Raw genomic sequence first — 25,404 nt, forward strand, 5'->3', positions numbered from 1 at the left:
GGAGGGGGACTGCTTAATGTACACGGGAAGTTTATTCTAGTGGAGGGGTGCAAGGAGAGAAGGATCGAAAAGAGGATTGGACACAGCGAGAAGGAGGGGACGGAGAGCGATAGAGAATATTGGGAACGGTGCAAGCACTGTAGAACCGTAGCCAATTGCAACGTTTGATTTTTTTTTCTCAAATAAAAACAGCCCTGTGCGTTCTTTACTGCCACGTGTGTTTCTTCGTTAGGTTCCTGTACGAACTGTCGCAGATTCCCTGCTTTTTTGAGCGGGTTTTCTGCATCGTCTTCCAGTCCACGTTTACGGAGCACATCAAGTCCATACACTGCCGGCTAGAGCTGGTGCATCGCAACAGCAAGGTAAGGTGGCCACAAGCGGCACCTTACAGTCACTGTCACTCAATGCCGGAGGTGACCCGATGGCTCACAGAGGTCAGAGCGCCTAGCTGTTACCGCTGAGGTCCTGAGTTCGAATCCAGGCAGCCGCCCTGCGATTATATCAGGTTTTCAAATGTAGCGAGTTGATTGTCTCGCCCCATTCACCGATTAAAACTAAACTACTTTTATTTTACCAGGTAAGGCCCACTGAACTATATTGCTCTTTTTCAGAAGCAACTTGGCCACAAATGATAGTCCAACGAAGTGGCTTATCGCGTGAAAATTTATAGCCGCAGAATACTCTAAACGCATGTTTCTAAATGTGGAGGGAAAAACTGGAGGACCCAGAGAGAAAAAAAAAAACTAAACAACCACAGGGAGAACATGCAAACTCCAAATATACAGCAGGTGTCAGGGTCGGAATCGAATCCACGACCTTCTGAGACCAGATGGGTAAAAATTGCTCGCCCTACTATGGGGACCTGAGGTGACTTTAAAGAGGATCTCGGGTAACTCTGTGATGTCCGCTTCTGTGGACCGTTCTCTAACAAGAGGGGGTTTGCAATGTTCTGCGAGACATCCAAATGAATTATCGTTGCTATGACGCCGGTAGCTCAATTGCGCGATAATGTTGGAGAGGAAGACGAATGTACGTGTTCAATATGAATACGTTAGTATAACGGTCTCACCGATGTAGCAATGAGAATTAATAAGATATGTTCAGGTGTAACGCTTGGTTTTATATTTCATTCAGGTTTTGGTTGTTGGGGTTATATTTTATGTTTATTAAACTTAGGACATATTTTTATGTTTGTGAAAGTTTTTGAAGCAAGCCAATATGACGTAGTTATTAGTTACTTCAGTCTGTAATTAAATATTTGATGTAAACAAATGTACTATGGCCAGTGATTAAACTGTGAATGTAACAAATAAGCATTTGATGATCCTGTGCTTAAAATAGATTCTTAGACTCATGAAACGCACACGTTGAATTATGCGTGTGAGATTTTGACACTTTTATCATGCGCGTAATGCATTGTGCATGCAAGGATTGATTATCTGTCACACAGGCAACTGTTCTCTTTAGGCTCGCGGAACAAACGAGGCAGAACACACATGTGAGAGATGATACCAGAGAGCTCAATACTGAATAGACGCTTAAAGAGAACCGTGGTGTCAGATTGTGATACATTTGTCGAATCGTTGGCGAGAGGGGAGTTAACTGTTACGAAATTGTATTCATTACTAAATTTACAATGCCTTCGAATAGATATTCGGAGGCTTGAGAGAGAGAATTAAAGTCTTAAGATCCTGACAAAAACTCGACAACGATACCGACGTGCAGCGCAGTGAGAGAGGGGGTTTGGGATTGAATTCCAGACGACGGGAGCTGCGACAGAGATACCACGTTCACTTTGTCCGCTTCGAGAGAATGGGCATGGCAGCGTGGTGGGGGGGCACTTGAGGCACATGTCCCAGCGAATGATGGTTTCTAAGTATCGTGGATTCATTGACAAGATGTTTCCCCTTTGTGGCGCTTGTAAAATCCACAGTGGATGCAGGGTTTCCTTGAGTCAAATTATATGTTCGTGAACTGTAGACGTTTGATTTTTAGGTACAACATTTTAGACGCAATATTTTTGACACAACAGCGATTGATTTATAGGCAACAAACATTTGCTGCATTTACGTTGAGTGAGCTGAACGAAGCAGAAACACAGGCTACGGAAGGAGATGTGGCGGAAATTGATTTGGCCCTATCGCCGCTGATAGGCGAACGTAAAAGAAAGCTGGTATCGGATGGTCTTGAGTGTAGGAACTGACTATTATAAATTACCTTTTTTATTGTATGAAGAAAAGCGACTTTTTATATCGCAGCGGTGGCATGCATTGGGAAGGAGAAACATTTGTGCAAATAGAATGCTATTCACTACATTAGCATGGAGAGATACGAGCTTGGAATTACACTTGAGAGACCGAAAGAGGGCAGTAGAGAATGTGTGCAGGTCAATTATGTTATTGAATCTGTTAAGAAATGTCAGTGGGCTTGGGCAAGAATACATCACGTCTCGAAGGGACGGCGATGGCCAATGACGGTCGAAGGTCAAGAATACGAACGGAGCAGCAGCCGGGGAACGGAGCAACTCCGTGTGGGCATCCGCCGGGGCGATGGAGCGATGAAAATCGGCTGGCGTGCCAATACGAGGCCGATTATTACATCGCAGGATCGTGAAATATGGTGTTGGCATGGGGAGGGCTTCATCCAGCAGTGGATTTATTGTGCCTGATGATGATGATGATGAAGGGTTAAATGCATTTTAGTTGAAGGAGAAGCTAAATTGTCGACTTTGCAGGGAGCACTGTAATATTGGAGGGTTTTTTTTAGCAAGGATGACAAAAAGGCTAGCGCTGTGCATACCATATGCTGTGCGTTCTGCAGTGTGCACCGCACCCCACCGTATGGCAGCCACATTTAAACACCCGTAGCAGTTATGGCTGCAGCATGCACTTAACAGAGTAAATAAAGTCATTGTCTGGAAAAAGAGGAAGAAGCTTGGTAATGTTTTACAGACGTTACACACAAGCCTCCGTTTGATGTGGATCCTGTGTCAGAAGCAAGATCCTTCAAGGTTCATGGGTAACTGTTTGCGAAGCTGTTAACACGTTTATCTGCAGAAGGATCGTTCAAACATGATTTGTGTTTGTAAAAGCATTCATACAGTGCCGCTTTTCCTTCTCTGATAGAGTAATTTGTCAACATTTTAAATATTTATTTCAACATGCATTAGGGTTCATTTCCCTACAGTTTGCACACTCCTGGAAACTTAGAACAGTTGCATTGTCCCTGAGCTATAACATTTAAAGACATGTTTCTAAAGTTTGTTATTATAGGTGTGCTTTCTGTTTAAGGTTTTGAGAATGTATCTGCCTGGTCTATGCAGATGTTGTAAGTTTTAGACGACATCGTATTTGGCTGCGTAGGTTTTCGCGGTTGTAATTGTGCAGCTGTCCGATGCGTTTTCGGGTTGTACAGTGAGGTTTGTTCGTGACGGCGTCCGACGTTTCGCTCCTCATTCATGAAAGAAGCTCCCAGCACCTCCGACGAGCAGGGTTGGCTTCGTACGGTGCAAAATAAGTTCAAACGTACATGCATACATACGAGCGTAACGTCGGCGAGTATGCCAAACGGCACGCGGTGCAACACCAGAGCACATCTGAGAGCTATAGGTGCGATTTAAAATGAAATGAATACTATTTTGAACTGAAAGTGTGACGTGGAAAACTAGTTTTGGATACAAGATGCAGCATGGAGAGTTTTAATTTCGTGATACTAAAGTGGCACCAAATAGAAGACAACCATAATAAGCAAAATTTTTAGTCCGTGAATTGTTTTGTGACGTCATTTTGTGACTGGTCCACTGTATTTGCTCCAGAAACCTACGATTTACGTTGATTTTGCGGATATTTGATTGGCATTTAGCGACGCATCAATATATTGGCTAAAATGGATTGTCACTCTCACGATACGTGCATTCCATCGTGCGAGTAAGAATCGATCACTTGCTCCTTATACAAACGATATGGTAAAGTTCATGATTCGTAAGTGATTTTTGGGTCCGATCGCGTGAGTAAAATGTGTGTCGTAAACCCTCCGCCACCCGATGCGGCCAATTCATAAAGTTGTCACGTGAACAAATGTGCCAAGTTATTACTGCTTCAGCAGCACTGGTGCGGTATTGAAGAGTTATCCACATGATATTAAACAATTGGGTGCGCAACGTTTTGATGATAGAAGCAGAATCGTCAGGCAGTTTCCAGAATTGTGAAAATGTCCTTTCAGTCTTGGGGGACGTGTGTTCCACTTACAATGAAGTTCAAATTAGGCTAATTTAAGAAACAACTTTACAAACAGGACGAAGGAAAGAATACAAATGGGGCCATACAATCGAGATAAAAAAAACTAAACCGTTGTTGTATCGACTCGCTACTCCGAATCGGCACTGCGGCGTTTCATGCCACTATGGATGTGTTTTGACGCAACGCTGCGGGATGTTTAACCCGCTGGTATTGTCTCGCACAGCTGCTGAAGACCAGCGCCGGAGTCCACAAAGTGCTGAGCCTCATTCTTACCTTCGGGAATTACATGAACGGCGGCAACAGGACCCGCGGCCAGGCCGACGGATTTGCGCTGGAAATTTTACCCAAACTCCGCGACGTGAAGAGCAACGTATGTCCGCGCACATTTTCGGCCCACATAGCGCAGGGTGTTTTTAGGCTTCTGTGCGGTCGTGTAGCGGTTAGCGCGCTGCGCCATGAACCCGACGACCCGAGTTCGATTCCCGCTCGCAGCCACTAACAGCAGTAACAATTATTTGAACCGGCTCTTGAGGCTCCCCTAGGTCGACTCAGCCGCAAATGAGCACCTGGTGCGGCGTGTAAACATCAGCACCGGGGAGACAAAGGCGGCCGGGCATTGTGCTGGCCGCCCACCCCCTCATGTGCTGTGCCGGCCTTCGTAGGTGCTCGCGAACAACACCTGCCCCCAACAGTCTGTTAAGGTGATACAGGGGATCTTTGTGGGGCGACATGGTGGACAAGAGACGATCGTGCAGCAAAGTCCATTGTTTTACTGCACTAGTGTCTAAAGTCGATGCTCCCTGCCTTCACCAACCCACACTTACTGGCGTGGTGGAGTACTGTATGACCAAATAGCCCCCCCCCCCCCGACGACCCACACGGTTATGTATGTAGAACTTCTTGTGAGGATGCGCTCATCAAGCAGTGGATTGACTTGTACAAAATGTCTTGATTAAAAATATTGCCGTTTACTTAAAATAATAGGCGCAGAAACACGTGACCATGGATTGGTTTGAAAAGGCTCCTCGGATATATACATATGAAGTAAAATTTGGAAAACAATGAGTAGAATTTTAATTGAATAATTATGTTGCTCGGTACAATGGTTAGCAGCACACTGCAATACCGAGATCATCAAACGATGATGCAAGTTTTGTTTTTTTAAATCCTCCCCATCTCTGTCCATCGAAGAGTAATAAATATTTGTACCACAGTTGATCGGCTGGTCACTTGTGGTGGGGTAAAGTGTGGGTACTCCCAACTTTTCCATGTCTGGCCAGCATGGAAGAGCAGGCCCTTCCATCAGCAGTGGTGTGAGCAAGCAAGTTGCAAGGCCTGGCCTTTATGAAGGTTTTACAAAAGAACAGCTTTAAAAGTGATAGCTGTACGTGCCCTGATATTGTGTTTGTGTTTTCTCCCTCAGGACAATCGCATTAGTCTAGTCAACTACATCGTGGCTTATTACCTGCAGAACTTCGACGAGGTGTGTGAGTCTTACGCAGCGGGTTTCAAGATGGCTACACACTTTTAAAATGGCTAGGGAAAAACCTATGGCCCCACTCAGGGGCGGAGCCAGGATTTTCAGCCCGGGGTGACATTCAACAAATTTTAATTTCAAGAATGATTAGAGAGTCAGGCTGTTGAACTAAAGTTCAGACGATATGATTGCGGCGCGGGCGCATCGACTGGAACGGCTCCATGATTTCGTCGTTGGTGTGACGCCTTTTGCAACGTCGTTTTCGACGAACAGGAGCATCGCGTCAGTAAAGTACTCGGTGCCCATGGTTGTACGCAATCGGGTCTTAATGTGCTTCATCGCGCTAAAGATGCGCTCGGCTGTGGCGGCGGCCACCGGTGGGGTCAACACGAGGCGCACCAGGCGGTAGACCAGGTGAAAGCCGGAATCTCCGCCGCCACTTGTCGCCAGGTTGATGGACAGCGTGTTCACATTCTTCAGCTCTTCATCTCGCCGGATTTCCTGGTCGAAGTGGAGCAGCTGCTGCTCGAGGAGAAGCATGTCGAGATCGGGAAAATCGCGCTTGTAAAAATCACAGGCCAGCTCCAGGATCTTGCTGACGTTGAACGACTCAAATCGATCGCGGGGCGATAAATGGACCGCCAGCCGCAACATCTTCATCGACTCCACGCCGAAACGCAGATCGAGCTCGACCAGCATCTTGTCGATCGAGGCGTTAAAGAGGTCGATATGAAACACGTGGTCGTTGGTGATGACGTAGGTGCAGCGCCGAGGACGTCCAGGGCGGGTGTAGTTCATGTCGGCGACGGGTACCTCGTTGACGTCGCAGAAGGCGTTGACGTCCTTGAGCAGATCGTCGTAGCCGTTCTCGCACAGCTCCTTCAGCGACTCAGTGGCGCAATCGACAAGCCGCATCGCATTGACAACGTCCTGGTCCTCTTTCTGCAGCGCCACGTGCAAATCGTTCGTGATCTTAAGCAAGCGCTCCTCCGTCAGGTGGAGGCAGAACGCGAACTTGAACGAGAACATGTCGTTGAGAAGGCGATGAGCTTCGGCCCGTTGCTCTGCCTTGGCGCGCCGTCCTCTTCCACGTTCTGGATGACGACGGCAGTCGCGTTGAACATCTCAATCAGGCGGTGCAGCGAGCGCCAGAAAGACGACGACCACCTCGTGTTGCCCGCCGCCGACAACGCCGTCTCCTGATTCTGACCGCGGCCGGTGGAGACCGCCAGCTCGTCGACCAGGTCGTCCACGAGCTTCTTGTGCTCGGCGAGCGGTTGGTCGTTGCGCTTGCGCGAGCCGGTGGCAGTGCGGGTTATGTCCTGGACGAGGTCAAAGAACGCGGCAATGTCGGCGACGCCATTTGTGCAGGCAGCGACGAGAGCGAGCTGCATCCTATGCGCCCAGCAATGCGTGTGTAGTAGGCCATGTCGTTCATGGCCTTGATCAAGGTCTGCAAGCCAGCGATCTCACCGCTCGTGCTCGACGCGCCATCGTATCCTTGGCCGCGGCAGGTCTCAATAGGGTGCTGGCGACCCGAGAGCGGGTTGACAATGGCGCTGCAGAGGGTGGGCGTACACGTGTCCGACACGTGCTGAATGCCGACGAGTCGCTCGCGCAGGATGCCCGTACTGACCTCGACAAAGCGGTTGACGACGTCCAGCTGCTCCTTCTTCTTTGGTTCTTTCGTTAAAGTCACGTAGAATGAGAATAAAATAATAAATTGATAAAATAAGATAACACAATAATATTCTCACGACGTTTCGGCCACAACACAAGCGGCCTTCATCAGGTGAAGGGACGAGACTGTCTGGAGGACAGCGCTGTCCTCCAAGCGGCCTTCATCAGGTGAAGGCCGCTTGTGTTGTGGCCGAAACGTCGTGAGAATATTATTGTGTTATTTTATTTGATCAATTTATTATTTTATTCTCATTCTACGTGACTTTACCGAAAGAACCAAAGAAGATGAATCCTTGCAGTCACGAGAGCTTTAAATCGAAATTCAGCTGCTCCTTCTTGCTGACGTCACGCGACTCGTCCGCCACGATGCAATAGGACACGTCGCCAATCTCGGCGTCGAGGCGCCGGCGCACCAGTTGAGCGTGAGCATGGATCAGGTCCTTCTGAACGTCGGGGCTGGTCATGGTCGCATTCTGCGGCGCGTTCTCCCAGGTGATGGCCGCAAGCAGTGCGTCGCACTTGCGTAACATGTTGAGAATCTCCAGACAATTGCCCCGGTCAAGAGAGCCAGGCGACTCGTCGTGTCCCCGTCATCGCAATGCCCCGGTTCACGCAGACGCGCATGACGTCGACGGAGGCGTCCAGGCGCTTGCGGTTTCCGTCAATAGTTTTGGCATTCTGTCGGGCCAGCCGAGCGTGGCCCGTGATGACGTGCTGCTGGGCGTTGAGAAGGTCCCTGGCCTTCTTCACGGCGATGTTGTGTGCCGACTTGTGCCCACCCTGATGCTTGAGTAGGCTGCATTTCTTGCCACCGATCTCATTCCAGGTTGAGAAGCCGGGGGAGTAGATGAATGCCGACGCAACGTTATCTGCGCTTGACGACGGCGGGAAGAGGTAGCAATAGAAGCAGTAAACATGCTCGCTGATGAACGAGCACTCGAGCCAGTCGAAGATGAACAAACAAAGACGCCGTCGGGCAGCGGGCAGCGCCGCCAGCGAACTTGGACGGTATTTCAACGTCCCGGTCAGGCCAGGTTGTGGAGCCGGAGGCGGTACGAACCGTCTCGCTTGCAGATACGCGTAGCGCAATACTTCGGCGTCCGACTCCGCCATCGCCGCCATCGGTAGCCTCGTGGCGGGGGTCGCGATCCAGAGCGCGAACAGACCGCAGCTGCCGCTCTTGCTCATCGGACTGTGGCGAAATCCGTTGTTCATCCGGCGGCGGCGAAGGCGAAGGCGAACGATCACGCCTCCGCCGAAGGGCAGGCTCGTCTTGCGCTTCAGGAGCAGGCCGAGGACGCCGCGCTAAGAAATCGGCTATACCCCACGCCATCGGTTGTTGACACACTCTGACAATGCAGTTGCACGGAGTCCGCCAGACCGAGTGTCGTACACTTCTACGCAGAATGTTTCAGATTTTCGATTTTTTTTTTCTTTCGGGGATGACAATTGTCTTCCCTGTCACCCCCCTGGCTCCGCCCCTGGCCCCACTCCAGGCTAGATACGGTCCACGTGGCTTCGTTTCATATGACCCACGTGGCTTCGTTTTATTTAGCCCACGGCCACATTGAAGCCTACCACTTCGTAACACGGTCAAGCTCGTATTTACGTTCCGATTCACGATTTCACTCCTATGAGGGCAGACATTGCATTTAACGACACATTCATATTTAGGCGATTTAACCCAAAAAATTATGGATTTGTACAAATTATTTGCCTCACTATCTTCATTATTTTACAAAGTATCCGTTAAAACTGCTTTTATGCCGGCTCACGAATTAGCCAACTCTAGCAACAGGGCAAAGATGCTTGACAGATGATTTCGCACAACGTTGCTTTTTTTAGGCCCTGGCTGTTGTTCGTGGGGGTCTACAATCCAGTGGATATCAGAGCCAGTTCCAAGCCTGGATAAAAAGAGAGTGACCAATGTAGAAATCAGAAAAAGGTTGCACTTAGAAGAAGACCTGATGCAGGCAATGATGAGAAGGAAACCGGCACGATTTGGACACATGTGGGGTGGACAACAACAGCAACATTTTAAAGTGTGTTGTTGTTGTTGTTTGGAAAAAATGGAAGGAACCGGAAAGAGAGGAAAACCTAACAGAGAATGGCTTGACGATGACATCATAAGAGATTGGTGCCGGAAAGATGTGGCACTACTTGAGCATATTGGCACAGGACAGAGGAAAGTGGAATCATTTGATGAAATGTGCAGCAGACACTTACCGGGCTATCTGCCCATGGACCGTGATGATGATGATGATGCTACTGCTGTTGTCCCTGGGCAGGACGCTGGGACAGAGCGGAGCATATTCCCACTGCCAGAGCCACAGGAGCTGCTCCAGGCTGCCCAGGTCAAGTTTGAGGACATTCAGAGGGATATGCGCGAGCTCAGAAAGGATCTTAAAGGTAACGGGACCAGTTGTCTTTGTTTCAGCGTTTTTCTTTTAGCACTTAACTTGCGTTGGCAGGAGTCCACAAGAACAATTTATGAAAGAAAAAAAAACTCAAACGCATTTGTCAATGACACTGTGTCCTTGCAAAAAAAATATATAATAGGTGACATTTTGAGCAATGACCGTCCTTCATAGCATAGTCCCCCTGTGACTTTATAAATCCCGAAAACTTAACACATTCATCAATAACACTGTGCTATGAAGAAGGGCAATAGCCTGAAACGTTGCCTCATATATATGTTTTTATTTTATGCCCACAGTGTTATTCACAAACGTATTTAGCTTTTCTGTATTATTAGCATCGGCTGGCCTCACCAAATACCTACATATGCTCTCCTAAAACTGTCAAACTGATCTCCAATTAATAAGATCCATAGTAGAATAAAATTTGAAACTACAAGCTGAAGACCAGAACCTGCATTTCTTGTTTTTACAATCCCATTGTTACAAACGTGAGAGTGCCGTTTTATCGAAAAGCATCCAGTAATTGTTAAGTATGAGAATAGGTTTTACCCTTTCTGGAAATAACACAGGTGTTAAGATATTAAAACACCAAACTGTAACTTTTTGCAAGGAATAATGTCTGCATTAACCACATATACTTGTGGTGAACATGCAAACAATTTGGTGAATGCAGACATGATTCCTTGTGTCGTGAGCCCAAAGATGATGGAGAGCCGGTACTTGAGACAACAGTTTATTTAACAAATAAACTCAACGCAAGATCCCTACTATGAAGGGCAATGGCCCCTTACACCCGCTACCTGGGGAGGTATGGCCTCCGGGCTATAGTGCCTCTGCCTCCTAACATTGGGACCCACTCTACACTCAGCCCTCCGGCTTGGGGCCCTAGGGGAGGCTACTCTGACCCGACTCAGCCAAGGTCTTTGGGTCCCGAACACTGGCCCACTCAGTCCCGGCCCTTACAAGGACATCGGGTCTGGGGGTACCCAGGGTCCGACCGCTACCCCACCTCAGTGCCGGCCCTTAGAAGGACAGCGGGTCTGGTGGTCCCAGGGTCCTACCACTGTCCCACCTCAGTGCCAGCGCTTAGAAGGACAGCAGGTCTGGTGGTCCCAGGGTCCTATTCTAAGCCCAGTCTTCTGTCTTCGCCTTGAGAATGACTGCCGAACTCTTTCAGGGGACCGGCTTTTATACCCCTCCTAGGGTCCCCATGCCCCTGGCCACGCCTCCCTTCCAGAGTGTTCCAGGGGATCCTGGAATATTCCCCCCTACTGACGTATGTCCGCTAGTGCAGCTAAGTACACCGTGTGTTCATGGCGTTACACTTGCAAAAGGTTTCAGTTTTTGTGTTTTAACATCTTAACACATGTTTTGTTTCCAGAAAATGTAAAACCTGTTCTTATATTTTGATACTGGCAAGGGAGGTCCCATGATGAAGGAGATTAAGTGTTTACTGTTACCTCACCTGGTTCGTGTTGTGTTCACTTCTCTACACTTGATCGTGTTCGCGTTGTGGCTCTGTGGTGTTCTCACTGGTTCGTGTTTTGTACACTTCTCTACACTTGATCGTGTTCGCGTTGTGTCTCTGTGGTGTTCTCTCTAGTTCGTGTTGTGTACACTTCTCTACACTTGATCGTGTTCGCGTTGTGTCTCTGTGGTGTTCTAGCACCATCTTTGATGACGTTAGTGTGGATTGCAAATGTTCAGCGGTTTTTGAGATGCAATTTGCAATAATGACACTACAGTGAGGGAAAAAAGTATTTGATCCCCTGCTGATTTTGTACGTTTGCCCACTGACAAAGAAATGATCAGTCTATAATTTAATAGTAGGTTTATTTGAACAGTGAGAGACAAAATCCAGAAAAACGCATGTCAAAAATGTTATAAATTGATTTGCATTTTAATGAGGGATATAAGTATTTGACCCCCTCTCAATCAGAAAGATTTCTGGCTCCCAGGTGTCTTTTATACAGGTAACAAGCTGAGATTAGGAGCACACTCTTAAAGGGAGTGCTCCTAATCTCAGCTTGTTACCTGTATAAAAGACACATGTCCACAGAAGCAATCAATCAGATTTCAAACTCCCCACCATGGCCAAGACCAAAGAGCTCTCCAAGGATGTCAGGGACAAGATTGTAGACCTACACAAGGCTGGAATGGGCTACAAAACCATTGCCAAGCAGCTTGGTGAGAAGGTGACAACAATTGGTGCGATTATTCGCAAATGGAAGAAACACAAGAACTGTCAATCTCCCTCGGCCTGGGGCTCCATGCAAGATGTCACCTCGTGGAGTTGCAATGATCATGAGAACGGTGAGGAATCAGCCCAGAACTACACGGGGAGATCTTGTCAATGATCTCAAGGCAGCTGGGACCATAGTCACCAAGAAAACAATTGGTAACACACTACGCCGTGAAGGACTGAAATCCTGCAGCGCCTGCAAGGTCCCCCTGCTCAAGAAAGCACATATACATGCCCGTCTGATGTTTACCAATGAACATCTGAATGATTCAGAGGACAACTGGGTGAAAGTGTTGTGGTCAGATGAGACCAAAATGGAGCTCTTTGGCATCAACTCAACTCGCCGTGTTTTTGGGGGTGTTTTTCTGCTAAGGGGACAGGACAACTTCACCAGGTCAAAGGGACGATGGACGGGGCCATGTACCATCAAATCTTGGGTGAGGACCTCCTTCCCTCAGCCAGGGCATTGAAAATGGGTCGTGGATGGGTATTACAGCATTACAATTACCCAAAACACACGGCCAAGGCAACAAAGGAGTGGCTCAAGAAGAAGCACATTAAGGTCCTAGAGTGGCCTAGCAAGTCTTCAGACCTTAATCCCATAGAAAATCTTTGGAGCGAGCTGAAGGTTCGAGTTGCCAAACGTCAGCCTCGAAACCTTAATGACTTGAAGAAGATCTGCAAATAGAAGTGGGACAAAATCCCTCCTGAGATGTGTGCAAACCTGGTGGCCAACTACAAGAAACGTCTGACCTCTGTGATTGCCAACAAGGCTTTTGCCACCAAGTACTAAGTCATGTATTGCAGAGGGGTCAAATACTTATTTCCCTCATTAAAATGCAAATCAATTTATAACATTTTGACATGCGTTTTTCTGGATTTTGTTGTTGTTATTCTGTCCCTCACTGTTCAAATCAGAATCAGAATCAGAAATAAACCTACCATTAAAATTATAGACTGATCATTTCTTTGTCAGTGGGCAAACGTACAAAATCAGCAGGGGATCAAATACTTTTTTCCCTCACTGTACGTAAAATAAATATTATAATCCAGTCAGAGCAGTGCAACTTCCACCCCCCATTTACCCCATGTGTTTGAGAACAGATTACAGAAGCAGATATTACAGAGCACCATCTGAGATTCTTTAAGTGACCTCTGGTCTACACTCCAGGGTGGCACCACATTGCCACCTGCTGCTCGACCGCTTAATGTTCATCACGTGACAGTCAAACTGAAAAATGTGTATTAAGAATTTCCCACCTGGAATTTTACCAACTTAATTGCAGCACCAAATCTGAATTTGACGGGTTTTTTCTGTGCAGTAATTGGTGGCCCCCTTTTGATTCCGTATATTTCAGTCTCACGGAGTCCGCGTTCCAGTGCGGGTGTCAATTTGGGTGGTGTGGCTCAGGATTCCGAGTCCCCCCCCCTCCGCTCTTGAGAGCGTGGGTTCGAATCCAGGATTCATCTGTCTGCGATTTAAACCGGTTTTTCGAGTGTAGTGAGTTGACAGTCTCGCCCCAGTCGCAAGTGATGCAAACTTGGCAACATTCCAGCTCTGAGAATTAAAATAATCAGTTTGACTGCGATGTGATGAACGTGTTCTTTGTGTAGTGTGTGCGGTGCTCCCTTGTGAGAGGTCATTAGAAGGCATCTAAGAATTAGTTCTATTATATCTTCTTCTATGGGGTGTTCTCTGTCAGTCTCATGAACTGTGTACTCTGTGCGACTTCCAAATGGGTGCTTCTTTTCATGACATGGCACCGATAAAATAATAGAAATAAAAGAGGGATTTTTATTTATGGTCATGTGATTTTCTTTCGAGAGAGAAAACTATTCTATAAGCATGTCCATGTGCATGGCCCTCATTTTCTTCGAATGTTCAATGTTTATATTCTTGGTTCTTTCGGTAAAGTCACGTAGAAGGGAAACAATAAAATAATAAAAAAATATATAAAACAATACAATTCTCACGACGTTTCGACTGCAACACAAGCAATCATCATCAGGTGTGAAAACCACAACAAGAAAATTTGAAAAAGTGGCGGTTTTTTTACGTTGAAACGTCGTGAGATATTTATTGTTTTATATTTTTATTATTTTATTGTTTCCCTTCTACGTGACTTTACCGAAAGAACCAAGAATATGAATCCCTGCAGTCACGAAAGCTTTAAATCATTGTTCAATGTTTGTTTATATTTCCAAGCGGCTTTATGGTATTGCAATGATTTTGAGAGATGCCTTATTAAAGCAATAGATCTTTTCTTTCCACCATTGAAAGCCTGCGAGTTGGAGATGAAGAAGGTCTATAAGCTGTCGAAGAGTGAACACATTGAGCCTTTCAAATCCCACATGGAAGCCTTCACGCACCAAGGTGAGGTCCTGCTCGCTCCTGTTACCTCACCAGGCAAAGTTCCCCGCGGTCTCCTTCATTGGAAGAGTAGAGCAAGGACGATTCGTCCTTTAAGTTAATTAACCCTTCTCCCGTTCCGAGACGTTTGCAAGCTACAGTGTGGGTGTCCCATTCACCGGTGAATCTCCGAACGCGCAAGCGGTTCACGTTAATTTTACTCGGAGAGGCGTAGCGCCGTTGTTTTTAAAGACATTGTACTCGCCGCAGAGATGTGTAGCGACACGACCACACTCTATGATAGCTGTCGCCAAACTGTGCCACACGCCCTCCTCCCTCATGGCCTTTTACTTCCTCCCCCATGCAAAACACTCCTTAAAATTAAATCGGCCAACCATCCCAATGCAGGACTCTTTAAAGTTAGTCGTGAAATTCTTTAAGAGTGTCCTGGATACATCAATGGCATTATTATTATTATCATTTTAAGCGGAAGCTGCGAAACATCCAGTTATAAATCAGGTGACGTAGCAATACCATCTCAACGTGATGCATTTTTTTCGGGACTTTAAGTTTGCTTGAAATGAGAGAGTTTACTTTGTAAACGATTGCTTTTCATTTGTCGTTTGCAGCAAATATTGACCGTGAAGTTGAAGAGAAGTGTCTACAGGAGACGCAGGCAAGGTGTGTCCCTGCTGGAAACCGCCACTGGCTATGGGCAGCAGAGCCTGGCGGCGGTGGTGGTAACTATGCTCGCCTGTAATCTAGCCCTGTGTGTGGAGGGCACCCAGGGTTGTTGGATCGCACAGATGTTGCGAAACTCCCTTCCCGTGGGTGTCGAGGAGGTGTCATCGCCAGGAGAGTGCAGTAAAGTAAATTTGTAGTCCAACTGAGTCGCAGACGTTATCTTAGGAGCAACACTATTTATTTACACAACGGTACGTAACATAACACAATCTACACTCGGGTCTCGGATGCCCATCTAACCACGCTACGGCAGAACTAGACACGGTTCGCTATCCCGGTTCGGACCACAAGCTGGGTCCCGGACCGTGTGGCTAGAGGCTTCTTCTCCCCGACGTGGATCTTCGTAACACCGGCACACGAAGAACCCCGTGCTCTTCACGGGGCCCCCGTTATATGCCCCCGGGCTGGGGCTGGCTCCGCCCTTCACTCCGCCCTTCACTCCGCCCACCTTCCAGGTCCCTCGAGCTCCTTCTCGAAGGTTCCCGAGAGCTCCTTTGGACCACGTGACCACCCCGGGGCCCCCGTCCACCTTTGGCCCCCCTCCAATATCATCTGGTCACGTGTCAGCAGGTCAACCAGCGTATCATGCCCCAACGTAACCCTGGCTGCCTGACGCTACCTCTCGCTCGCTCTCGCTCCCTCACCGGGAGCCCGCACCGCACACTGCTTGCGGTGCCTTCGCGCTAACCAGCGCTCACCCAAGCCCGCTAGGGCTGGTACTACATCCCGTAACCCGGGCTGCCCACAATGACACCACATTACCCGCCATGGCTTCGTAAGCCCCGGCACCATAGTGACAAGCACAGTCACTACAAATGTGAACTACACCTTTTCTGTCTATGAGGTCGTGTTTTCCCCTTACTCTTGTGGTTTTCTCCAGGTGCTCCGATATTCTCCCACGTAAACGCTCATGAATTGGCCGTTAACACCTTAATATATAGAGGACTACAGAGCTTCGGCAAATGTTGGCGCAAGCTTATCGCGTGACTGGTTTCTCCCTGCACTTCCGAGTCGTCTTCTGTCTATGAGAGCGAGCGAATACTGTGCATCGGCAGCGGTGCGTTACAAGTCGAAATTATCATCGTAGGAGATGAGCAATTAGTCACTTGAGCAGGGTAGTACTTTTAAATCTGGATTGAAAACTCATTTTTTGAGAACTGCTTTTTGTGTTTAGTCTGTTGTTTTTCCCCGCACCTCTGATCAGCATGGTTGGCAACATGCGATGCGGAAGAAGTTTAACATGCATGTAATGATTCTGTGTTGAACAAATTATTTAATGTTGCTGCTGCGCGGGAGTGCGGTCTCCAACTCTTAAACACTTCTATCTCTAAAACATACATACGCTCTTATACATACATATATTAACCTGATGACTGATAGAATGTAGCATGGGTATTATTCTCAGCCTGCGACAAAATCGCCCCGCAGTGCTGCCGATCTCATCAGACCTCGGCAGCCAAGCCTGGATAAATGCTTGCGTTGGTGACCGCCATGCACAACCAGGTGTTGTAGACTTCGGGGCGAAGTTGTGGCCAGCAGTGGGCAGTTGTGGCACAATCCGTTGTATTGTACTTTTTTGCTCCTGCATCTATACGTCCTTGTCTTCATCAAAAACACAGTGATAGGAATGGAAAAGTAAAGTTTAGTCAAGTAAGCCCAACAACTAACGGAGGTGGGAATGCCCTCATCCAGCAGTGGATTCACAAAATGGGCTGTGTGTGTGTGTGTGTACATGATTACCAGGCAATACTTTCGTTTGGCCTACTGCGCGCCGTGCGGACACCGCACCATCTGGACGTTGTGGGCACTGCAGTGGCGAGATGTTAACTCCCTTGCCTGATATACAGTGAGGGAAAAAAGTATTTGATCCCCTGCTGATTTTGTACGTTTGCCCACTGACAAAGAAATGATCAGTCTATAATTTTAATGGTAGGTTTATTTGAACAGTGAGAGACAGAATAACAAGAGCAAAATCCAGAAAAACGCATGTCAAAAATGTTATAAATTGATTTGCATTTTAATGAGGGAAATAAGTATTTGACCCCCTCTCAATCAGAAAGATTTCCGGCTCCCAGGTGTCTTTTATGCAGGTAACGAGCTGAGATTAGGAGCACACTCTTAAAGGGAGTGCTCCTAATCTCAGCTTGTTACCTGTATAAAAGACACCTGTCCACAGAAGCAATCAATCAGATTCCAAACTCTCCACCATGGCCAAGACCAAAGAGCTCTCCAAGGATGTCAGGGACAAGATTGTAGACCTACACAAGGCTGGAATGGGCTACAAGACCATTGCCAAGCAGCTTGGTGAGAAGGTGACAGCAGTTGGTGCGATTATTCGCAAATGGAAGAAACACAAAAGAACTGTCAATCTCCCTCGGCCTGGGGCTCCATGCAAGATCTCACCTCGTGGACTTGCAATGATCATGAGAACGGTGAGGAATCAGCCCAGAACTACACGGGAGGATCTTGTCAATGATCTCAAGGCAGCTGGGACCATAGTCACCAAGAAAACAATTGGTAACACACTACGCCGTAAAGGACTGAAATCCTGCAGTGCCCGCAAGGTCCCCCTGCTCAAGAAAGCACATATACATGCCCGTCTGAAGTTTGCCAATGAACATCTGAATGATTCAGAGGACAACTGGGCAAAAGTGTTGTGGTCAGATGAGACCAAAATGGAGCTCTTTGGCATCAACTCAACTCGCCGTGTTTGGACGAGGAGGAATGCTGCATATGAGGTGGAAACATGCTTTGGGGGTGTTTTTCTGCTAAGGGGACAGGACAACTTCACCGCATCAAAGGGACGATGGACGGGCCATGTACCGTCAAATCTTGGGTGAGAACCTCCTTCCCTCAGCCAGGGCATTGAAAATGGGTCCGTGGATGGTTATTCCAGCATGACAATGACCCAAAACACACGGCCAAGGCAACAAAGGAGTAGCTCAAGAAGAAGCACATTAAGGTCCTGGAGTGGCCTAGCCAGTACCCAGACCTTAATCCCATAGAAAATCTGTGGAGGGAGCTGAAGGTTCGAGTTGCCAAACGTCAGCCTCGAAACCTTAATGACTTGGAGAAGATCTGCAAAGAGGAGTGGGACAACATCCCTCCTGAGATGTGTGCAAACCTGGTGGCCAACTACAAGAAACGTCTGACCTCTGTGATTGCCAACAAGGGTTTTTGCCACCAAGTACTAAGTCATGTTTTGCAGAGGGGTCAAATACTTATTTCCCTCATTAAAATGCAAATTCAGAATATTTTTGACATGCGTTTTTCTGGATGTTTTTGTTGTTATTCTGTCTCTCACTATTCAAATAAACCTACCATTAAAATTATAGACGGATCATTTATTTGTCAGTGGGCAAACGTACAAAATCAGCAGGGGATCAAATACTCTTTTCCCTCACTGTACAGAAGGTCGTAGGTTCAATCCGGACCCTGACACCTGTATATTTGGAGTTTGCGTGTTCTCCCCGTGGTTTTGTCGCCCTCCGGGTTTTTCCCTCCACGTTTAGGATCATGCGGTTTAGAGTATTTGGCCGCTATAAATTGCCACACGATAAGCAACTTTGCTGGGCTATGATTTGTGGCCAGGTCACTTCTGAAAAAAGAGCTATACAGCTCAGTGGGCCTTACCTGGTAAAATACAAATTAGTTGAGTTATTGAGTCGTCTGCTGCGGGTGTCCTCTCATGCGTGGCAGCTTCCTGGACACGGCCGCCTTTTTTTGCTTCAAGCCGAAGTCGGGGGAGAAGGAGGTGACCCCCTCGCATTTCTTCTCCGTGTGGCTCGAGTTCTGCTCGGATTTCAAGGAAAACTGGAAGAAGGAGAATAAAGTGATCGCCACCGAGCTGTAAGTCACTCTGCCCGTCCCTGTCCTGCTGCGTTATCGTACTCTCCAGGCTATAAGATGCTCATGAAGGTAAGATGCACCCCTAACTTTTGGGGTCGTTTATCAAAGATTTTTTTTTTTTAATCGGGAGAATGCGGTACTGTTCTTGCCGAAGATAGTTACGTACTAGCTGCTTTAACACGGTGAGAGACGTCTTGCGGAAGATGAGTTGGAACCGCTCACGGCAGGACCATCGTCCGGAAGATGAGCATGAACAACTGACTCAAAGCGCGTCTTTTGGAAGACAATTCATTCTGTGGATTATAAGACGCACCCCCCCCGCCCCAAACCTTGGCTTTAAGATACAGCGGAGGGGGAAAGTCTTATCATCCGGAGAGTATGGTGATAAAATGTGCTTTTATATCGCGCGATTCGGGGCACTTGCCAATAAAATAAAAAAACACTCAAACCCCTAGGTCAGCTCAGCCTCTAATGAGTACCTGGTGCAGTGTGTAAACATTGGTACTGGGGAAACGACGGTGCTGGCCACCCACCCCCTCGTGTGCGGCGGTGCCAACCTTGATAGGTGCTCACAAGCACTTGCCCCAGAAGTAAGTTACGGCTATACGGGCGGTTATTGTCTTCGTGACTGATGAACCCTGTCACCGAGCCTTGGATACTTCACTGCCACCGAGTGGTGGATGGCGACTGTTTATGTTAATTACGAGATTTATATTACTTTATTGATACGGGGCACAAGTTGGGGTTGCTTCTTACCTTCCGAGGCATCTTATAATCCAGAGAATGCAGTATACTTTTTTTTTACTGCTATCTGCGTGCAAGAGAATGTTGACATGTCACCGACAAATGTCGATGCTTCTACTCTTCATGCCAATGTTGCCAATGGTAACCAAGAGCTCGTCATCGATGGCAGTTGCCGCCGATGCCCAACACACATCGCCATCGTCGCCTTTCCCCGTGTCCAATTCCCCCCCCCCTGCCCAGGCCATTGTTGCATTTGTGATTCATCGTCCGTGTGTCTTGTCCAGGTTGAGGAAAGCCAAAGAGAGCGTGAAGCAGAAAATTGGCGAGAATAAAGCCGTCACCGCAGAGAAAAAGTCCTCGGGGCTGGTATGGCAATTTTTTTAAAAATCTTTGCATACCTCCGCTGCGTCTGATTGGAGGAGAAGTATGTGCACATTTGAAATTGTGATTACTATATTATTATTATCCTCGGATCATTGTAGCTTCGCACAGGCCACCGTGGTATTCTTCAAAAAAATATTTACCTCTTTATTTATCTTAACTCAGCTTAACTGTGAATCTCTTGGGAGTGTATATCGATGGAAAATCTTAGATCTGTTTGCTCACAGGATTCGTGGCAAGGATAAGCAAAAAATCAGAGCCATTCTGCTGCATTTAGATGGTTTTAAAATATGATCCTTGTTCCTGTGCTGCCTGCTTTAGATTGCCCGTGTAAATAACAAGGCTGAGTCACCCAATTTGCTTGTCATGGGCAGGGGAGGGTGGGATAGAGATGTAGCGCATTTACTATAAATCCAGTGACTTCAATCTGATTCTCAGCCGTGGTTAGCATCGGTTGCGAGTGATATCTGAAACTGGTTCCGGATCCCCCTTCACCAACCCACTCTGACCGCCGTGGTGAAGTATATTCTAAAGCTTCCTTGCGATCGGCGCCATCTGGAGGAGGCCTTCGTCCATCCATGGATTCACAAAGCTGCAAATTAAGACGGATGCAACGATCCATTGAGTTATTGATTAAAACCAATTTTTATGCCCGTGTGCGTCAAGTCATGTTCGTGAAGTGAACGTTCATGCTTTGTGCAACTGGTGTATTTTTTAAATGCTTCCGTTACATTTTGACCGAGGGAGTAAGCAAAACTACATGAACGACACTGAAAAAACGAGAAATTATACAAACGAGCATGCGAAAATGAGACAAGTGAATCCGTCCTTCAGTCGAATAGCGGCGCCGAATCGTGGCGACCCGTCGAATCATCTTGGCGATTAATTGTGGGTGGCATGCCCAGTAATCCGGTTGGGGGACACCGCGGAAAATCGAAAGGTTAGGAGGTCAAATCGCAGTCTGAGTTTGACTCGGCACGCAGTCCCTCCAATCGGATAGATACAATGGAGGGACTGCATAATCCACAGGTACGCGTGTGTTTTCCTGCTCCTTTCGGTCGTGTTGATTTATTTTCTGCACGGAGTCTGATTCAATGATTCACTCTTAGAATTTGTAATGTTAATTTTTTTCCTATAGATGTTGTGGAAACACTGAATGTCTATGGTGATGCTGCGTTGGCAATGGTGCACAAACACAACAAACAAGCAACATGCGTCAATAAAAATGTTTATTAGACGACGTTTCAGGCAATGACCCTTCTTCATAGCACATGTGAAGAAGAGCCTTTGCTCGAAATGTCACCTTTATTTTTATTTTAAAGCCACTGTTATTGACGGAACGTGTTTATAATTTTTTTAAGTATGAGATGTGGCTTTTTAACACATTTTTTTCTTTTCTCTGCACCTGTGTGTTTCTCACAGAAAGCAAAAATCCACAAGAAGATGTCACTCCAATGAGACGTTGCCGTCGAGGCTTGACGATTCCCGGGGTCCCCCCACACACACACACACATACACGAGTCCATCATCACCAGCTCCCACAATACAGGTCATATCGCGTTTTGATTTTACTCGCTAACAATCCTCGTGAAATTCCACGTGTAGAACCCGTCCCTGACCACTTGTACTTTTAGTCTCTTTGTCGTGCAAATCATTTTATTTTCGTTAGTTGCGTACGTTTATCCTGCCCGCCCGTGTCTCTCCTTACCGACGTAAATAAAACCGTGTTACACTGGCCAAAAGGGGGGTTCCGTGTAAGGGAGACACGACCCAAAAGTATATTTCATGTTATTTTATTTTTGTAACCAAACACAACTTTGGTCCACAGCGATGTGACAGTTCAAATTTTAATTTAAAAAAAATGTCACGTTCACCTTTAAAACCCATTTTAACTGACTCGTGATTAAAACCTGCGGCGAAGAGTTTGGCATTGTGCAGTGTAAGCCGACCTCTATTGGTTTACCTTGGCCACCTCCCAGCATGGCACTGGGTGCAGTGATGTCGCTGTGGGGCCGGCTCCCACAATGCACCATGCATTGTGATGTTACCTCGGTACCACCTCCCACAATGCACCATGCATTGTGATGTTACCTCAGTACCACCTCCCACAATGCACCATGCATTGTGATGTTACCTCGGTACCACCTCCCACAATGCACCATGCATTGTGATGTTACCTCGGTACCACCTCCCACAATGCACCATGCATTGTGATGTTACCTCAGTACCACCTCCCACAATGCACCATGCATTGTGATGTTACCTCAGTACCACCTCCCACAGCGCACCGCACATCGTCATGTAGCGTTAGTACCTGCTCCCACAATGCACCGCGCATTATGATGTAACTGTAGTACCACCTCCCACTGCACCATACATCGTCATGTAACTGACGTACAATCTCCCACAATGCACTGTGTGCGTCATGACCTAGACGTATTTAATGGTATGGAAATCTACCGCAGTGACATCGCTCGAGGGCGCTATTCCAGAACTCATAAAAGTAACGTGACCACGACTTTCATTCTTTCTTATCATTTGCGAAGATTAAAATCTGATGTGTGACAGCCTGGTACGGAGAGCACAGGTACTAATTTGTCAAACAATACCCCTTTGTGTTTGGCTTGTGTCTCCCTTCAGCGAAGGATGCAAGCGATAGAGGGCAGGAAGTAGTGTAAAGAGAAACATGTCTTTTCGCAAACTCGTGTGAGATTGGGTCAGCCTGTAGGGTAGGGTCATGTGTACATACATTGCATTGTTATCATAATACTGTAACACTTTCCCAATTCACAAATCGTTTATTGTTACCGTGTGACATTGATTTTGTTCTTTTACAGAGGAATATTTGGTGGTTTCACCATGATTTCACCTTGTCGAACACTTGCGATTATTGTGAATAAGTATGTAAACACAGTTGATTGTACAGACGCCAAGTGCAAACTATGCAAATGAAATATTGCCGCTGATTTTCCCAGGCTATTGTCAACCCGAAATAAACTACTGAGTGCTGTGCCTACAAATGTATTACATAGCCAAAAACAATTGTAGCTAAAATCCAATGGGCCGGTATGTAAAATTACTTTAATATGGCCTAGCATTTTATATTTATAGTTGCACCGTGCATTATTTCTATCACTTTGTTATATTTACGTCTATGTATCTCGATGCCTTCCTGCGGCGTATGTTACTCGTCGGAGATGAATTAGACGTCGCTCAATCGAAATCTCACGTTTACAGCAACGTTACGTTTAGGGTCCTCTCTCGGCAGTGGCTATGTTGTGTTTGCGAATGCGGTATTTAAATAAAAGCTTATTATGTTACCATGTTAGAGTGGGAATTTGTACAGTCGGTCGCATGTTGGTTTACATTGCAGGAATGGACTTGCTCTGCTGAAAATAAGGTCAAGAGGTCAATCACGTGACTCACTGATGCCACGACATCTCTCTATGAATTCGTCCTGCTGGATCTTGCAAAGTTGACATCCCCGGGCCTTCAAGGTCCATGCTTACTCAGGAAATAATTTCAGGTTATATATTTTTTATCGCAGTTTTAAGGTCTTATCAGATTTTTAGATCATTTACATTTTGTAATCATGTAGTGTGTCTCCACCCGATGCCACGTCACCCCACATTTGTCGGGAAAACCGCATACGTGAAAGTGATATCACTTCCTGTGGCGCCACATGCTCGGATTACAATAAGATAAGATTCAATTTCGTATCTAGGCCTGATTTTGGCATTTTTAGAATTCGATCATCGGTAACATCCGTAGCTCTTTAAAAAAACTCATTTGTAGAAATTACACTGTGGCCTTAAAATGAAAAATATATAATCGGTGACGTTTCAGGCAATGTCACCTATTATAAAAAATATATAAAACCTGGAACTCTTTCCTTAGTAAGCATGAACCTTGTAGGCCCTGGGATGTCAACTTTGCAAGATCTAGCAGAACAAATTCATACGGAGATGTCCTTTTCATTCTGAGGCAGTAATAATTGATCTAGCTCAGTGGTTCTCAAACTGTGATCCCTGGACCACCAGTCATCTGCGACGGTCCTCCAGGTGGTCTGCGGGCTGTAATACAATTGCATATTGATCCGGATATACGAACAATGGGTATACGTTTTATATTGGACATTAATTAATATTCATTCTATGATATTTCATTAAAAAATTGTTAAAATAACCTGATTACACTACCCTAACCCTGGGATCTAAATGCCTCATATCCCCCCCTCCCGAAAGAAAAAAAACTTTTCGCTGCGTTAAATAGAAATGTTTTATGTTCTGGTGATATTGTAGTGACTGGGAATGTCACTGTGGTGCCGGGCCTGCGAGGCCACGGCGAGATGTATCCTGTTCTGTGTACACCCCGGACACAGGGTGTAGTACCAGCCCTAGTGTGGGCTTGGGTGAGCACCACGCACAGCGTGCGGTGCGGGCTCCCGTTGAGAGAGCGAGAGAGTGTCAGCCAGCCGGGGTTACGTTGGGGGCATGATGCTCTGGCTGACCTGGGGACACGTGACCGGATGATACTGGAGGGGGGCCACCGGTGGAGGGGGCCAATGGGTGGTCACATGGTCCGGGAAGAACTCTCGAGAGCCTTCGGGCAAGGGCGAGAGAGATCGAGAAGGTGGGCGGGGCGAGAGGCGGAGCCAGCCCCAGCCCGGCCCGATGTAAGGGAGGGTCCCTGTGAGGGGCTCGGGGTTCTTACTGTTGGAGAGGCAGGAGATCCACGTCAAGCTTGAAGAAGCCTCCAGCCACGCAGTCGGGGACCCAGCTTGTGGTCCGGACCGGGATAGCGGAACCGTGTCTAGTTCCGCCGTAGCGTGGTTAGTTGGGTGGTCACCATCCGAGAGTTTGTTCTGTTAATAGTCTGGAGTATGTTGTGCAAATAGTTTTAAAAACGTGTTGCTCCCTAAGACAATGTCTGCGACTCAGTTGGACTCACTACAATATGAATAATTTTGTATGACTGGTATTGAAAGAGAGAAGCGAACGCGTTTTGTCACCGGGTATGGGGGTGGTCGGGCAGTCCGCGGAAATATTTGCATCGGCCGAGTGGTCCGCCGACCAAAAATGTTTGATAAATACTGCCCTAGTTCAGACAGTGTCCCAATGTCTGCCCTTAGGTCTCCTCTTCCCCTTGGCCGCCGACCACCCCTGTGCCTGTCTCGGATAACCTGACCTCCTCCAACCCTCCACACGTGGCCCCACCCATCTCAACCTCCTCTCCCTTTTGTCCCAATTTACTCACAAACTTCTGAGTTGCTGACTCCC

General features: G+C 47.1%; 1 protein-coding gene across 4 annotated transcripts in view; it reads left to right on the plus strand.

Moving 5' to 3' along the window:
- The window catches only part of LOC116943341 (uncharacterized), a 66,945-nt gene extending 43,500 nt beyond the window's left edge, over positions 1-23,445 (plus strand). For all 4 annotated transcript variants that reach the window (XM_032956156.2, XM_032956157.2, XM_076067617.1 and 1 more), the window contains exons 11-19: positions 233-362; positions 4,462-4,608; positions 5,662-5,721; positions 9,684-9,804; positions 14,339-14,431; positions 15,037-15,088; positions 18,851-19,000; positions 20,029-20,110; positions 21,548-23,445. In XM_032956156.2, coding sequence (XP_032812047.2) covers positions 233-362; positions 4,462-4,608; positions 5,662-5,721; positions 9,684-9,804; positions 14,339-14,431; positions 15,037-15,088; positions 18,851-19,000; positions 20,029-20,110; positions 21,548-21,583 — 871 coding nt within the window. In that variant the 3' untranslated portion in view covers positions 21,584-23,445. The remainder of the gene's footprint in view (positions 1-232; positions 363-4,461; positions 4,609-5,661; positions 5,722-9,683; positions 9,805-14,338; positions 14,432-15,036; positions 15,089-18,850; positions 19,001-20,028; positions 20,111-21,547) is intronic.
- Positions 23,446-25,404: the final 1,959 nt, after the last annotated feature.

The sequence above is a fragment of the Petromyzon marinus genome, chromosome 17, assembly GCF_048934315.1.
Source record: "Petromyzon marinus isolate PM22_M1 ecotype Great Lakes invasive population chromosome 17, UKy_Petmar_22M1.pri1.0, whole genome shotgun sequence".
In the NCBI taxonomy this organism is placed as follows: Eukaryota; Metazoa; Chordata; class Hyperoartia; order Petromyzontiformes; family Petromyzontidae; genus Petromyzon; species Petromyzon marinus.